The sequence below is a fragment of the Anguilla anguilla genome, chromosome 11 (genome assembly GCF_013347855.1).
Source record: "Anguilla anguilla isolate fAngAng1 chromosome 11, fAngAng1.pri, whole genome shotgun sequence".
NCBI classification, from domain to species: Eukaryota; Metazoa; Chordata; class Actinopteri; order Anguilliformes; family Anguillidae; genus Anguilla; species Anguilla anguilla.
The window spans coordinates 39,931,690-39,945,183 of record NC_049211.1 but is presented as its reverse complement, the minus strand read 5'-3'; the positions used below and the strand labels follow the sequence as shown (position 1 = coordinate 39,945,183).

Sequence of the window (13,494 nt, the reverse complement as noted above, 5' to 3'; positions counted from 1 at the left end):
GTCTGTATCAGCCAGACATGTGATAGAAGTGAAATCCACATGACACCTTGAGGGCTGGCGGCGGCTAGGGTTGGGTATTATCCCTAACAGCAATATCACGGTGCAGGCCACTGAAAATATCACGATAAGCGATAACATTGCTGTAAAAACTGCCACTTTTTACATTTATTTTATTGGGAGAGTTCGAAAAGTCATGTGTCAGTAGATTATGAACCAGCATATCTGAGAAAAAATACACTACGTGGCCAAAAGTATGTGGATACCCAAACATCACACATGTGCTTGTTGAACATCTCTTTCCAAAACCATGGGCATTAATATGGATTTGGTCCTCGCTTTGCTGTTATAACAGCCTCCACACTTCTGGGAAGGCTTTATACGAGATTTTGCCATATTGCTGCAGGGATTCGCTTCCATTCAGCCACAAAAGCATCAGTGAGGTTGGGCACTGTGCTCCTTCTCCTGAATGACAATGCCCTCCTTGTGCACGAGGGCATTGTCATGCTGAAACAGGAAAGGGCCTTCCCAAAACTGTTGCCACAAAGTTGCACAATTCTCTAGAATGCCATTGTATGCTGTAGCATTAAGATTTCCCTTCACTTGAACTAAGGGGCCTAGCCCAAACTATGCTGCGTGGCATTATTCCTCCTCTACCAAATTTGACAGTTTACTATTCAGGCCAGTACAGTTGGCACTATGCATTCTGCCAGCTCCTGACAAACAGTTCTAGTGCTGACGTTTCCCGAGGCACTGTGGAACTCGGTAGCGAGTGTTGCAACCGAGGACAGACAATCTTAACGCGCTACACGCTTCAGAACCTGGCGGTCCCATTCTGTGAGCTTCTGTGGCTGTTTCTGCTCCAAGACAAAAACAGCACTTACAGCTGACCGGGGCAGCTCTAGCAGGGCAGAAATTTGACAAACCGACCTGTTGGAAAGGTGGCATTCTATGGCAGTGCCACGTTGGAAGTCACTGAGCTCTGCAGTACGACCCATTCTACTGCCAATGTTTGTCTATGGAGATTGCACGGCTGTATGCTTGATTTATGCACCTGTTAGCAATGGGTGTGGCTGAAGTAGGCAAACGCACTAATTAGAAGAGGTGTCCACATACTTTTGGCCACGTAGTGTAGGCCCAAGCGCTCATCAGCCAGGATGTCGCTTAGATGAATTAGCTTTGCATAAATTATTTCCCTCCCATTCTAGGGCAATTAATGCTTTTCAACAATCAAAGTGGCGACGTATGCCTGCAGTCGCCGGTGTTCAGTTACATCATGCTATCACCCAGGCCTAGCGCCAGCTTTCAGTTACATCGTGCTATCACCCAGGCCTAGCGCCGGTGTTCAGTTACATCGTGCTATCACCCAGGCCTAGCGCCAGCTTTCAGTTACATCGTGCTATCGCCCAGGCCTAGCGCCAGCGTTCAGTTACATCGTGCTATCGCCCAGGCCTAGCGCCGGTGTTCAGTTATATCGTGCTATCACCCAGGCCTAGCGCCAGCATTCAGTTACATCGTGCTATCGCCCAGGCCTAACGCCAGCGTTCAGTTACATTGTGCTATCGCCCAGGCCTAACGCCAGCGTTCAGTTACATCGTGCTATTGCCCAGGCCTAGCGACGGGGTTCAGTTACATCGTGCTATCGCCCAGGCCTAGCGCCGATGTTCAGTTACATCGTGCTATCGCCCAGGCCTAGCGGCGGTGTTCAGTTACATCGTGCTATCGCCCAGGCCTAGCGCCAGCATTCAGTTACATCGTGCTATCGCCCAGGCCTAGCGCCGACGTTCAGTTACATCGTGCTACATAGCGCCGGCACACCCCCATTTATGAGGGAACGATGGAATGCAGCCTTATTTTTTTAGGGCTGAGCTGGAGCAACCTGTTAGTGGGGAAGCCCCACATTACCACCCACCCCCGTGGTCGCTCCGCCCTGTCGGAGTCCTCTCCCTGCACTTCCCTCAGAGGCCAGCCTGAGGCCTCTCCCCCCCCCCCCCCCCCCCCCCCCCCCCCCCCCCCCCCCCCAAGCCCCCGCCCCCCCGGACCGTTTCAAAGACAGCTTTGTGTTCTCCTGCACCATCCTCCCCCACCTCCACAGAAAATGCTGTTTGTCTCCTTTCCAGCTTAATTCCAAATGGGGGCGGTGGGGGTGGGGGGATCTGTGGTGGACCAGAACCCCCTCGCAGAGTGCGGATGGTAACCCGTGTTCGTTCCCAGTTTGTGCGACTTGCGCGCCCCGCCTGGCTGACTGGCTGATGCCGCTAACCGTTGTGTGTTTTTCAGCAGTGCGTGCGTGCGCTCCTGCGGTCGTAAGGATCGCTTTTAAAGACTTCTTTGTGTCCTCCGACACCGCTCCCAACGTTCACGGAGACGGTGTCCCCTTTCTAACAGAGTGGGCTGCCAGAACACACACCGGACATAACCCCTCCCCGTATGAGTCAACTTTGTCTGATTGCATTATCAGCACTGGCTGCTGTGACAATGGGACAGCCAGGGCTGTGTGACCGGGCTCCAGTGCTTAGGGCCCGTGGGGCTGGGCACGCAGCTCTGTGCTCCTTCGCCTGAATGGAATGAACTGGAGCTGGAGGTTAATTTATGACATCACTCCTACAATCACATGGGCAAATCATGAGTTTGTGAGGGATCGCATGACTGCAGGCGATTCTGGGTGAACCTGTGTGTGCGTGTGCGTCCGTGTGTGTGTGTGTGTGTGTACGCATGCACGCTTGTTTACATCGAAAGGCTTAAGTATGTTTTTTCCTTTGGAATTTTTAAAATAATCCTAACATAAAGGAAAACCTAAAAGTCCTAACCCCGACCCTGCTCCCCTTCTGTAGGAGCAAAACAGATCTCTCCCTCGTGTCACTGTGAGAGAGGGAGAGAGAGAGATTGTGTGTGTGTGTGTGTGTGTGTGTGTAAGCTTAGATTGAAAGGCTCTTTCTTTCCTTTGGATCCTTTTCTTCTTAATTTTCTTACTTTTAAATATTTAAAATATTCTTTTCCCCCTTTTCCGGTTTGTTATGCCCAGTCCTGTTTGTTGCTCCACTGTAAGCATGCGTGCGCGCTTGTCCAGGTCACATGACATCCGCCCCGTTCGTACCACGCGGCGGCTCAGAAATCAGGCGCACACAGACAGGAGTCAGAGGAAGATTCTTAATCAGCAGAAGTGCTTATTTTTCGGTGCAGCAGGTGGACTTACAGGTCCCTGGTTTACCGTTGGGGGTCGCTGGGACCCTGTTCCCCCAGTAGGCTGAAACCCTCCCATCCCTGAGTGCCAAATGTGCGTTACCCTGCGGCTCTGCTCGCTACGGTCGCCCCTGGCCGGCCCGGTCCGTTACGGTTGTACCTCACCTTGAGGCTCAGCCGTGCTCTAGAACGGCGCCTTAACAGCATGAGCCACTCGGCGGTCCCTTATGAATAAAACATGTGGCCATTGTGACTTCTTATATTCTGCATATTTTAATGATAGCAGGAATTGTCAGATATTAAAAACAATGTAGCTTCTGCCTCCGAATTTACTTGTGCACTTACCCGCACATTCACTGGCCGTGGCTGTTGACCGATGATCCTGCTTTGCGTGTCTCTTCTGTTTCTTTTTAAGCGCAGTCAGAGTGGAACTGGTTTGTGTGCTCCGTGCTCGTTGGACGAGGAAGTGGATGTGTTACTATGGTGACTCAGGGACAGAGCGTGTTATCACAGAACAGGATGGTGCCGTGTCTGCTTTGCAGTTGGCTAATACAATAAGGTTAAGTAAATAAAGACAGGGCGGGATATGGAAGTTATATATTCATTTAAACAGATGGAGTTGCTTAGTTTTGGTTTGGGTCCAGTAGGCGATACGTTCAAGTTTGTCTCACTCCTATTCCAGCAGCCTTTTTTGCCACCCCTACTCACTGGATCTGACTGTAGCTGTTGTTTACATATATCATAAACCTTCCAGTGCTCCAATGAATCCTTTGGGTAGGTTTTTGGAACATCCATCCGTCCATTATCTATACCCGTTTATCCTGAGCAGGGTCGCGAGGGGGGCTGGAGCCTATCCCAGGGTGCATTGGGTGAGAGGCAGGAATACACCCTGGACAGGCCGCCAATCTATCGCAGGGCACACACTTACAGCTATGGGCAATTTACAGTCTCCAATTCGCCTACCTGCATGTCTTTGGACTGTGGGAGGAAATCGGAGTATCTGGAGGAAGCCCACGCAGACACGGAGAGAACATGCACACTCCACACAGAAAGGCCCCAAGCCGAGATTCAAACCCACAACCTTCTTGCTATGAGGCGACAGTGCTACCCACTGCAGCACCGTGCCACCCAGTTTTTGGAACCAGTAGTGATTGTGACATCAGCATTAGAATGTTCAGTTAGGAACAGTCTAATCACATATTTTTGATCCTACACCTCAATGAGTTAAGCTTGTATGTGTAAGATTATCTTTCTGATGCATGAGGTATTGTAATACAAAAAAATGACAGTTAGCTGTCAATCACTGACTTGTTTAACAATCAAATCAGTCAGTTGTTGGTAGCGCATGTTGACTCCATCCATGTTCACACTCGAAAAAAGGATCTCTAATATCTTTAAGGCTTAAAATCAACAATTCTTTATCAAGAACCCATGGATTTAACACTGTACGCGAGAGGTAAATATATGGTACACTGAACGCTAAATATTGGCTTTTTCTCCGCAGGTGGTGCTGGCCTTGACCACGTTCCAGGTGCCGCTCTTTCTGCTGAGATTTGGACAGTCTAAACTCTACAGGAGGTAAGTGCTGCTAGCGCCCACCACAGGTTAGCATCGGTCTGAAAATGTGCTAAAGCAATGAAGACCACGAGCAGCTGTTCTTCCAGCTGAAGCTAAAGCTGGGAGTTATCTTAGAACTGCGACCCCTGTGACAGTTGAACCTAATGTGTGATGGTTCTATTTTAGCTCATTCTGCTTTAGCGGCCTAGACATGTCGTATTTCGCAGTTTTATAGATCCTTTGTAAATCCAAATCTCTCTCTCTGTGTCTTTCTCCTGTGTCAGTGAGAACTACGGGAAGTCCTTCCAGGATGTCACATCTCTCATCAACAACACCTTCATCCTCACCGAGTTCGGCATTGCAATCGACCCTCTGAATACTGGGAAGGTGAGGAAGATGACGTGTTCTACTTTTGGGTTTGTCACCTGGCCCCGGTGCCAAACGCAGCCAGCCGTAGGCACACCCCTGGGCCCTTCGATCTCTGAAAAATGAAAATATGTCCCTCAGACGCGTTATGATTCTCTCCAGGTCCACATACCTCCCACTGGTTTATTTAGACACGCTCATACATCTTATCCGTGCGCTGTTTACGAACTCCCTGTGGAAAACCTTTGCATGAGTTTATAAACTAATCTCTTCCCCGTGAAGACTGATTTAAAATGCTGCACTGAGTCTTTAACGGCAGCGCTCACTGCTCACCTCCCACAGTATCCCAGCATTCAAGTGGTGCGCAATAATGTAAATGTAAATGTAGAGACATGTTTTGCTCTTCTGTGCATAATGCGTGCTGTAAATAGAGACCGGATATTGCAGGATGTTCCAGTGCGCTAGATTTTTGTGGTTCTACTGTTCAGTTCTAATGCATCAGTTTGTTGCACTTCTGCTCTAGACCTGCAGCCATCTTGGCTCTTTTTGTGTTTTTGTTGACTCTCCGGTTCCTTGCCCCCCCCCCCCCCAGGTGATCCTCACAGGCGACGTTTCGGGAAGCAGGGGCTCTCGGATCTTCCGCTCCACGGATTTCGGGAACAGCTTCACCCACACGGACCTGTCCTTCCACCCGCTGATCCAGATCAGCTACAACCCCCAAAACCCCAACCTGCTCATGGTGCTCAGCACTGCGGTGAGCACGGGACGGGGCCCACCTGAGCACCTGTCCCACACCTGCACACATAATAGAATCACTGTCCAACACCTGTGCACATAGAATCACTGTCCAACACCTGTGCACACATTAGAATCACTGTCCAACACCTGTGCACATATTAGAATCACTGTCCAACACATGTGCACATATTAGAATCACTGTCCAACACCTGTGCACATATTAGAATCACTGTCCAACACCTGTGCACATATTAGAATCACTGTCCAACACCTGTGCACATATTAGAATCACTGTCCAACACCTGTGCACATAATAGAATCACTGTCCAACACCTGTGCACATCTACATACACATGCTGTAAAGCACTTTGAGATCATGTGATAGAAGATATAAACGCGTGAATAATAATAATAATAATAATAATAATAAAAGCTATAGGGCTGCCTTTCCTGAAGAAAGTGCAGAGTGGGAGTGGTCTGGGTTTTTGGACACAGTTCCTAGGCAGTTGTTGAAATGGTGATGAAATTTGACATACAAGTTCGAAATGGAGCGTCAAGATGGTCGTAGTGAGTTTCCTTTGCCTTGTAAGCCATTTTGTCTTATGCCACACCCACTTGGACTAATTTCCACCAAACGTAATATTTTGATATCTGTCCCAGTATCTTGTGCACCAACTTTCGTTTCATTCAGTCATTCTGTTTTTTTGTGCTCCCCTATTGGTCAGTTATTGTTCCCATAGCACCGGGTAAAACTACACGTGTTCTTTTGCCACTCAGACACCTCTGCTGTTTGATTTGCGGAAGGGTTTCCTACGTTTGGTGACCTCGACGTGATAAGTTTTGGTTTCTTACTGTTGGTAACCTCAACACGCTGTTTGGTGTATGAGAGGCCTTTCTTACACTATGCAGAAATAATTTTGCAAAAATAAACTATGCAAAAATTCATAATGGTGAAAAAATCCACCTAGACAAACTTTAGTGGTTTAAGTGAATACATTTGTAGTGCTCATTCAGGGGATTATGTGTACTACTATTTATTTCCTTTTAAATGAGTTAAATATGGGTCTTTGTTTGGAGCGCCACCTAGTGGCCAATAGGGGCGATATTATTTGGGGAACTATTGGCCATCCTACCTGACCGTGCTGCCAAAGGTTATGTCTCTATCATTTAACATCTCATGGAAATTGCGATCTTAAATTTTTTTCCATTAATTTCAAGTAACAAGTCGGACCATGCCAGGTAGTTGAGTTAGTTTGGTGTGTCACAACCAAAAGCTGTTCAAGGGGATGGGAATTTAGGAATAGTAATTTAGGAATAAGGTCACTGTTAGGTATCGCAATCACATTTATTAGTAATAATAATAATAATAATAATAATAATAATAATAATGCTGTGTTCCAGAATGAACTCTGGCTGTCTGAAGATTTTGGTGTGAACTGGCGGAAGATCCATGAGACTGTCTGCCTGGCAAAATGGTAAGAGTGGACGGCCTGGACTTTACTCTCCTGCAGAGGCTAGGCCCAAAACACTGTTTACATTATGTCTTTACACTATCCATTCACAGTTCAGGTTAAGTACCTTGGTGAAGGGCGCAATGGAAACACCCCACCTGGCTTTGTAACCTATAACCTCTGAGTTCCCGAACCGCTGTGCTGCACTGCCGCCTCCTCGCTTGGTGACTGTGGTGCTCAGAAGAGTCCCCGGGGTTGCTTTTGTGGAGCACGTTCATGTGAGAGCGTTCCATAGCGGCCAGCCTCCTCCTGTGTTTGTTTAGTGATCGAGCTGAGTTTTCCTGATGACTCACTCCAGACGAATCTGCTCTCAAGGGCAGGCCGAGCGCGTTCCGTTCGGTCTCCTACGGAAACGGCCGCGGGCGCGGTTTGAGGTTAAACCGCGTGGCTCTCGCTCAGGACCGCAGCGCCAACCGACGCCTTGCATAGGCTTCGCCATCTTTTTATTAGCATTAGCAGCGGGCTAGTGACAGCTGCTAGCAGCGTTTAGCATCGCGCTCAGTGGAGAGTGTTTGGCGGCAAAGCTGAGCGCGCAGGACACGGCTTAGCGGGACTCGCCTCAGCCTGGGAAAACGAGGCCATGGGAAAAGCCCGCCGAAAGTGAGAAAGCGAGGGCACATGCAGCGCGCTACGCTTCTCAGTTATTTAGGCTGTGAACATCACGCCGGTCAAACCGAAGTACAAATCTGGGCCAGGAGAAAGGGTGTGTCCAGCTGAGCTCGCGTAGTGAGGTCCTGGCGTGTGTTAGAGAAGCGGTCAGCTCTTACATGCCGGCAAATTGTTTGATTACAAATATAAAATTGTGGAGTACAGAGCCAAATCAAAAATAAATATGACTTTGACCTAAACATTATGGAGGGCACTGTAGGTATGTGTAGGACTTGTTAATATTTATGTAGTACCATGACTATTCTCGTGTCTGTCTGTCTGACTACAGGGGGAAGGACAGCACCATCTTCTTCACCACCAGCTTTAATGGATCCTGTAGTGAGTGACCTCTCTATGCAAGTTGATTGGTTCTGATTGGCTGACCCAGTAAAGAAATTTCAATAACACTCTCCCTCATTGGTTGTCTGTGTGTTAGATGACAGGGGCATGCTAGATATGAAGAAGACCACAGACTTTGGGAAAACCTTCAAGATCGTTGCCAGCAAGATCTACTCCTTTATCGTGGAGGCCAAATTTGTTTTCGCCTCAATCATGACTGGAACGGTATGTTTTGTGTGTGTGTATCTGTGTCTGTGTCTGTCTGTGTGTGTGTCTGTCTATCTGTCTGTGTGTCTGTGTGGGAAAGACAGTGTGTGTTTTCGTGCATACATGTGTATATGAACTTTGAACTAATGATAATGTGTAATGTGTGTAACGGTGTGTGTGTGTGTGTGTGTGTGTGTGCATAATGTGAGTGTGTGCAATGGGTGTGTGTGTGTGTGTGTGTAATGGGCATGTGTGTAATGGGTGTGTGTATGTTTAACTGTGTGCATGTGCGTAGTGTGTGTGTAATGAGTATGTGTGTAATGGGTGTGTGTATGTATAACTGTGTGCATGTGCGTTGTGTGTACGTGTGTGTGTAATGGGTGTGTGTGTGTATGTGTATGTGTATGTGTAACGGTGTGTGTGTAGTGTATGTGTATAACTGTGTGTGTGTGTGTGTAACTGTGTGTGTAGTGTATGTGTATAACTGTGTGTGTCTGTGTGTGTGTAACTGTGTGTGTGTGTGTGTGTATAACTGTGTGTGTGTGTGTGTAACGGGTGTGTGTGTGTATGTATAACTGTGTGCGTGTGCGTAGTGTATGTGTATAACTGTGTGTGTAACGGGTGTGTGTGTGTGTGTGTGTGTGTGTATAACTGTGTGTGTGTGTGTGTGTGTGTGTATAACTGTGTGTTTGTGTGTGTGTGTATAACTGTTTGTGTGTGTGTGTATAACTGTGTGTGTGTGTGTAACGGGTGTGTGTGTGTGCGTAGTGTGTGTGTAACGGGTGTGTGTGTGTGTGTGTGTGTGTATAACTGTATGTGTGTAATGGGTGTGTGTGTGTGCGTAGTGTGTGTAACGGGTGTGTGTGTGCGTAGTGTGTGTGTAACGGGTGTGTGCGTGTGCGTAGTGTGTATGTATAACTGTGCGTGTGTGTGTATAACTATGTGTGTGTGTGTATAACTGTATGTGTGTGTGTATAACTGTATGTGTGTGTGTGTATAACTGTGTGTGTGTGTGTGTGTATAACTGTATGTGTGTGTGTATAACTGTATGTGTGTGTGTATAACTGTGTGTGTGTGTGTATAACTGTATGTGTGTGTGTATAACTGTGTGCGTGTGTGTGTATAACTGTGTGTGTGTGCGTAGTGTGTATGTATAACTGTATGTGTGTGTGTGTATAACTGTGTGTGTGTGTGTGTGTGTGTATGTATAACTGTGTGTGTGTGTGTGTGTGTGTGTGTGTATAACTGTGTGCGTGTGTGTGTATAACTGTGTGTGTGTGTGTATGTATAACTGTATGTGTATGTGTGTGTAACGGGTGTGTGTGTATAACTGTATGTGTGTGTGTGTGTATAACTGTATGTGTGTGTGTGTATAACTGTATGTGTGAGTGTGTGTGTAACGGGTGTGTGTGTGTGTGTAGTGTGTGTGTATAACTGTATGTGTGTGTGTGTGTATAACTGTATGTGTGAGTGTGTGTGTAACGGGTGTGTGTGTGTGCGTAGTGTGTGTGTATAACTGTATGTGTGTGTGTGTGTATAACTGTATGTGTGAGTGTGTGTGTAACGGGTGTGTGTGTGTGTGCGTAGTGTGCGTGTGTGTGTGTGTGTGTGTGTATAACTGTGTGTGTGTGTGTGTGTGTGTGTGTGTGTGTGTGTGTGTGTAACTGTGTGTGTGTGTGTGTGTGTGTGTGTGTAACTGTGTGTGTGTGTGTGTGTGTGTGTGTGTGTAACGGGTGTGTGTGTGTGTATAACTGTATGTGTGTGTGTAACTGTGTGTGTGTGTGTGTGTGTGTGCGTGTGTGTATAACTGTATGTGTGTGTGTGTAACTGTGTGTGTGTGTGTGTAACTGTGTGTGTGTGTGTGTGTAACGGGTGTGTGTGTGTGTGTGTGTGTAACTGTGTGTGTGTGTGTAACTGTGTGTGTGTGTGTGTGTGTGTGTGTGTAACTGTGTGTGTGTGTGTGTGTGTGTAACTGTGTGTGTGTGTGATCCCCAGGGCACACTGCGTATGATCCAGGTGTCGGTGGATCAGGGCGAGTCGTGGAACCTGGCCCAGCTGCCCCCGGTGGGGCACGAGCAGTTCTACTCCATCCTGGCGGCGGACGACGACGTGGTGTTCATGCACGTGGACGAGCCGGGAGGTCAGCCGGCCCGTCGAACCGCCAGCCTCTCTCCCTCTCTCAACGCCCGTCTCCTCTCCGCTCCTTTCTGACCCGCCCGCTCCCTCTGTCCGCAGACACCGACTTCGGCACCCTGTACGTGTCGGACGACCGCGGCACGGTCTACTCCAAATCCCTGGAGCGCCACCTCTACACCTCCACGGGGGGCGACACCGACTTCACCAACGTCACCTCGCTGCGGGGCGTCTACATGACCAGCGTCCAGGCTGAGGGTACGTCCGGGGACCGGAGGCAGGGGGGGGATGGGCTTAAGCAGTCAGTCATTAACCCTTTGAAGATTAGCTTTTTTTTTTTGGAATGTTTGTTCAGAATTCTAGGTCGGTGTTCTAGAACTCCGTTGCTTTCTTATACCAGTAGCGATTGTTACATCAGCGTTAGAATGTTCAGTTAAGAACATTCTAATCACATATTTGTGACCTCACATCTTAAAGGATTAAACCTGTCTGCTGTATTTCAGTGCTGTTCAGCACTTAATTTTAGTTATTGTCTAGCCAAAGGGTCCACACACCTCCTGTACAGGGCCTGAATTTAAACCTGCAGACACTGCGGCCCTCCAGGAGTTCCTGCAGGGACAGCGTTCACCCGGGGCAGTGTTTCCCTAATTAACGAGTGTGTCTGGTCCCACTGCTGGGTCGTTTCAGGGGTTGGGACGGGTCATGAGGTGCATAACATTATATTTCTCTCAGGCTTTGATCATACGCTCTTATCCTGAGTGGCTTACATAGCTTGCATGTCTACAGACCGTCCATTTATACAGCTGGATATACAGTATACTGAAGCAGTGCAGGTTGAGTGTTCTGTTGAAAGGTTCAACAGTAGCACCCCAGCTGGGAGTCGAACCCACAGCCTCTGAGCTGTCAGGCTACGTTTAAAGAACGGGCGGGTTGTCGAAAATGTGCAAACTCATTAAGTGGGTTGCGAGCTCTGAGAGTTTTGGTACCCCTCGCCCTGGAAACCGAGCCCCAGCAGAGATGGCGTTGCCCGTGGAAACAGACGGCTCCTTGGTTCCTGTGATGGGATAAGCCCAGTGAAATGTTGAGGTCGCCGGCGCGGCTGAGCGCGTGTGGTTGTGATGAGAGGGTGAGGTTGTAATGAGTGGGTGAGGTTGTGATGAGCGGGTGTGATGAGTGGGTGTGGTTGTGATGCGGTTGTGATGAGCGGGTGTGGGTGTGATGAGCGGGTGTGGGTGTGATGAGAGGGTGTGGTTGTGTTGAGTGGGTGTGGTTGTGATGAGAGGGTGTGGTTGTGTTGAGTGGGTGTGGTTGTGATGAGCGGGTGTGATGAGCGGATGTGATGAGCGGGTGTGGTTGTGATGAGTGGGTGTGGTTGTGATGCGGTTGTGATGAGCGGGTGTGGTTGAGATGAGCGGGTGTGATGAGCGGGTGTGGTTGTGATGAGTGGGTGTGGTTGTGATGCGGTTGTGATGAGTGGGTGTGGTTGAGATGAGCGGGTGTGATGAGCGGGTGTGGTTGTGATGAGCGGGTGTGGTTGTGATGAGCGGGTGTGATGAGTGGGTGTGATGAGTGGGTGTGGTTGTGATGAGCGGGTGTGGTTGTGATGAGCGGGTGTGGTTGTGATGAGTGGGTGTGGTTGTGATGCGGTTGTGATGAGTGGGTGTGGTTGTGATGAGTGGGTGTGATGAGCGGGTGTGGTTGTGATGAGTGGGTGTGGTTGTGATGAGCGGGTGTGGTTGTGATGAGAGGGTGTGGTTGTGATGAGTGGGTGTGGTTGTGATGAGTGGGTGTGGTTGTGATGAGTGGGTGTGGTTGTGATGAGTGGGTGTGGTTGTGATACGGTTGTGATGAGTGGGTGTGGTTGTGATGAGCGGGTGTGATGAGAGGGTGTGGTTGTGATGTGCGGGTGTGGTTGTGATGCGGTTGTGATGAGCGGGTGTGGTTGTGATGAGTGGGTGTGGTTGTGATGCGGTTGTGATGAGTGGGTGTGGTTGTGATGCAGTTGTGATGAGCTGGTGTGGTTGTGATGAGTGGGTGTGGTTGTGATGAGCGGGTGTGGTTGTGATGAGAGGGTGTGGTTGTGATGAGTGGGTGTGGTTGAGATGAGCGGGTGTGATGAGCGGGTGTGATGAGCGGGTGTGGTTGTGATGAGTGGGTGTGGTTGTGATGAGAGGGTGTGGTTGTGATGAGAGGGTGTGGTTGTGATGAGTGGGTGTGGTTGAGATGAGCGGGTGTGATGAGCGGGTGTGGTTGTGATGAGTGGGTGTGGTTGTGATGAGAGGGTGTGGTTGTGATGAGTGGGTGTGGTTGAGATGAGCGGGTGTGATGAGCGGGTGTGGTTGTGATGAGCGGGTGTGATGAGTGGGTGTGATGAGCGGGTGTGGTTGTGATGCGGTTGTGATGAGCGGGTGTGGTTGTGCTCAGTGGGTGTGGTTGTGATGAGAGGGTGTGGTTGTGCTCAGTGGGTGTGGTTGTGATGAGAGGGTGTGGTTGTGATGAGCGGGTGTGGTTGTGATGAGCGGGTGTGGTTGTGATGAGAGGGTGTGGTTGTGATGAGAGGGTGTGGTTGTGATGAGTGGGTGTGGTTGAGATGAGCGGGTGTGATGAGCGGGTGTGATGAGCGGGTGTGGTTGTGATGAGTGGGTGTGGTTGTGATGAGTGGGTGTGATGAGCGGGTGTGGTTGTGATGAGCGGGTGTGGTTGTGATGAGCGGGTGTGGTTGTGATGAGAGGGTGTGGTTGTGATGAGTGGGTGTGGTTGTGATGAGTGGGTGTGGTTGTGATGAGAGGGTGTGGTTGTGATGAGTGGGTGTGGT

The 13,494-nt window shown here is 49.1% G+C and overlaps 1 protein-coding gene across 2 annotated transcripts in view; it reads left to right on the top strand.

Moving 5' to 3' along the window:
* The window catches only part of LOC118208294 (sortilin-like), a 45,167-nt gene that overhangs the window by 17,794 nt on the left and 13,879 nt on the right, over positions 1–13,494 (top strand). For both annotated transcript variants that reach the window (XM_035382821.1, XM_035382820.1), the window contains exons 3-10: positions 4,685–4,758; positions 5,022–5,124; positions 5,696–5,857; positions 7,243–7,316; positions 8,290–8,339; positions 8,437–8,564; positions 10,542–10,686; positions 10,782–10,937. In XM_035382821.1, coding sequence (XP_035238712.1) covers positions 4,685–4,758; positions 5,022–5,124; positions 5,696–5,857; positions 7,243–7,316; positions 8,290–8,339; positions 8,437–8,564; positions 10,542–10,686; positions 10,782–10,937 — 892 coding nt within the window. The remainder of the gene's footprint in view (positions 1–4,684; positions 4,759–5,021; positions 5,125–5,695; positions 5,858–7,242; positions 7,317–8,289; positions 8,340–8,436; positions 8,565–10,541; positions 10,687–10,781; positions 10,938–13,494) is intronic.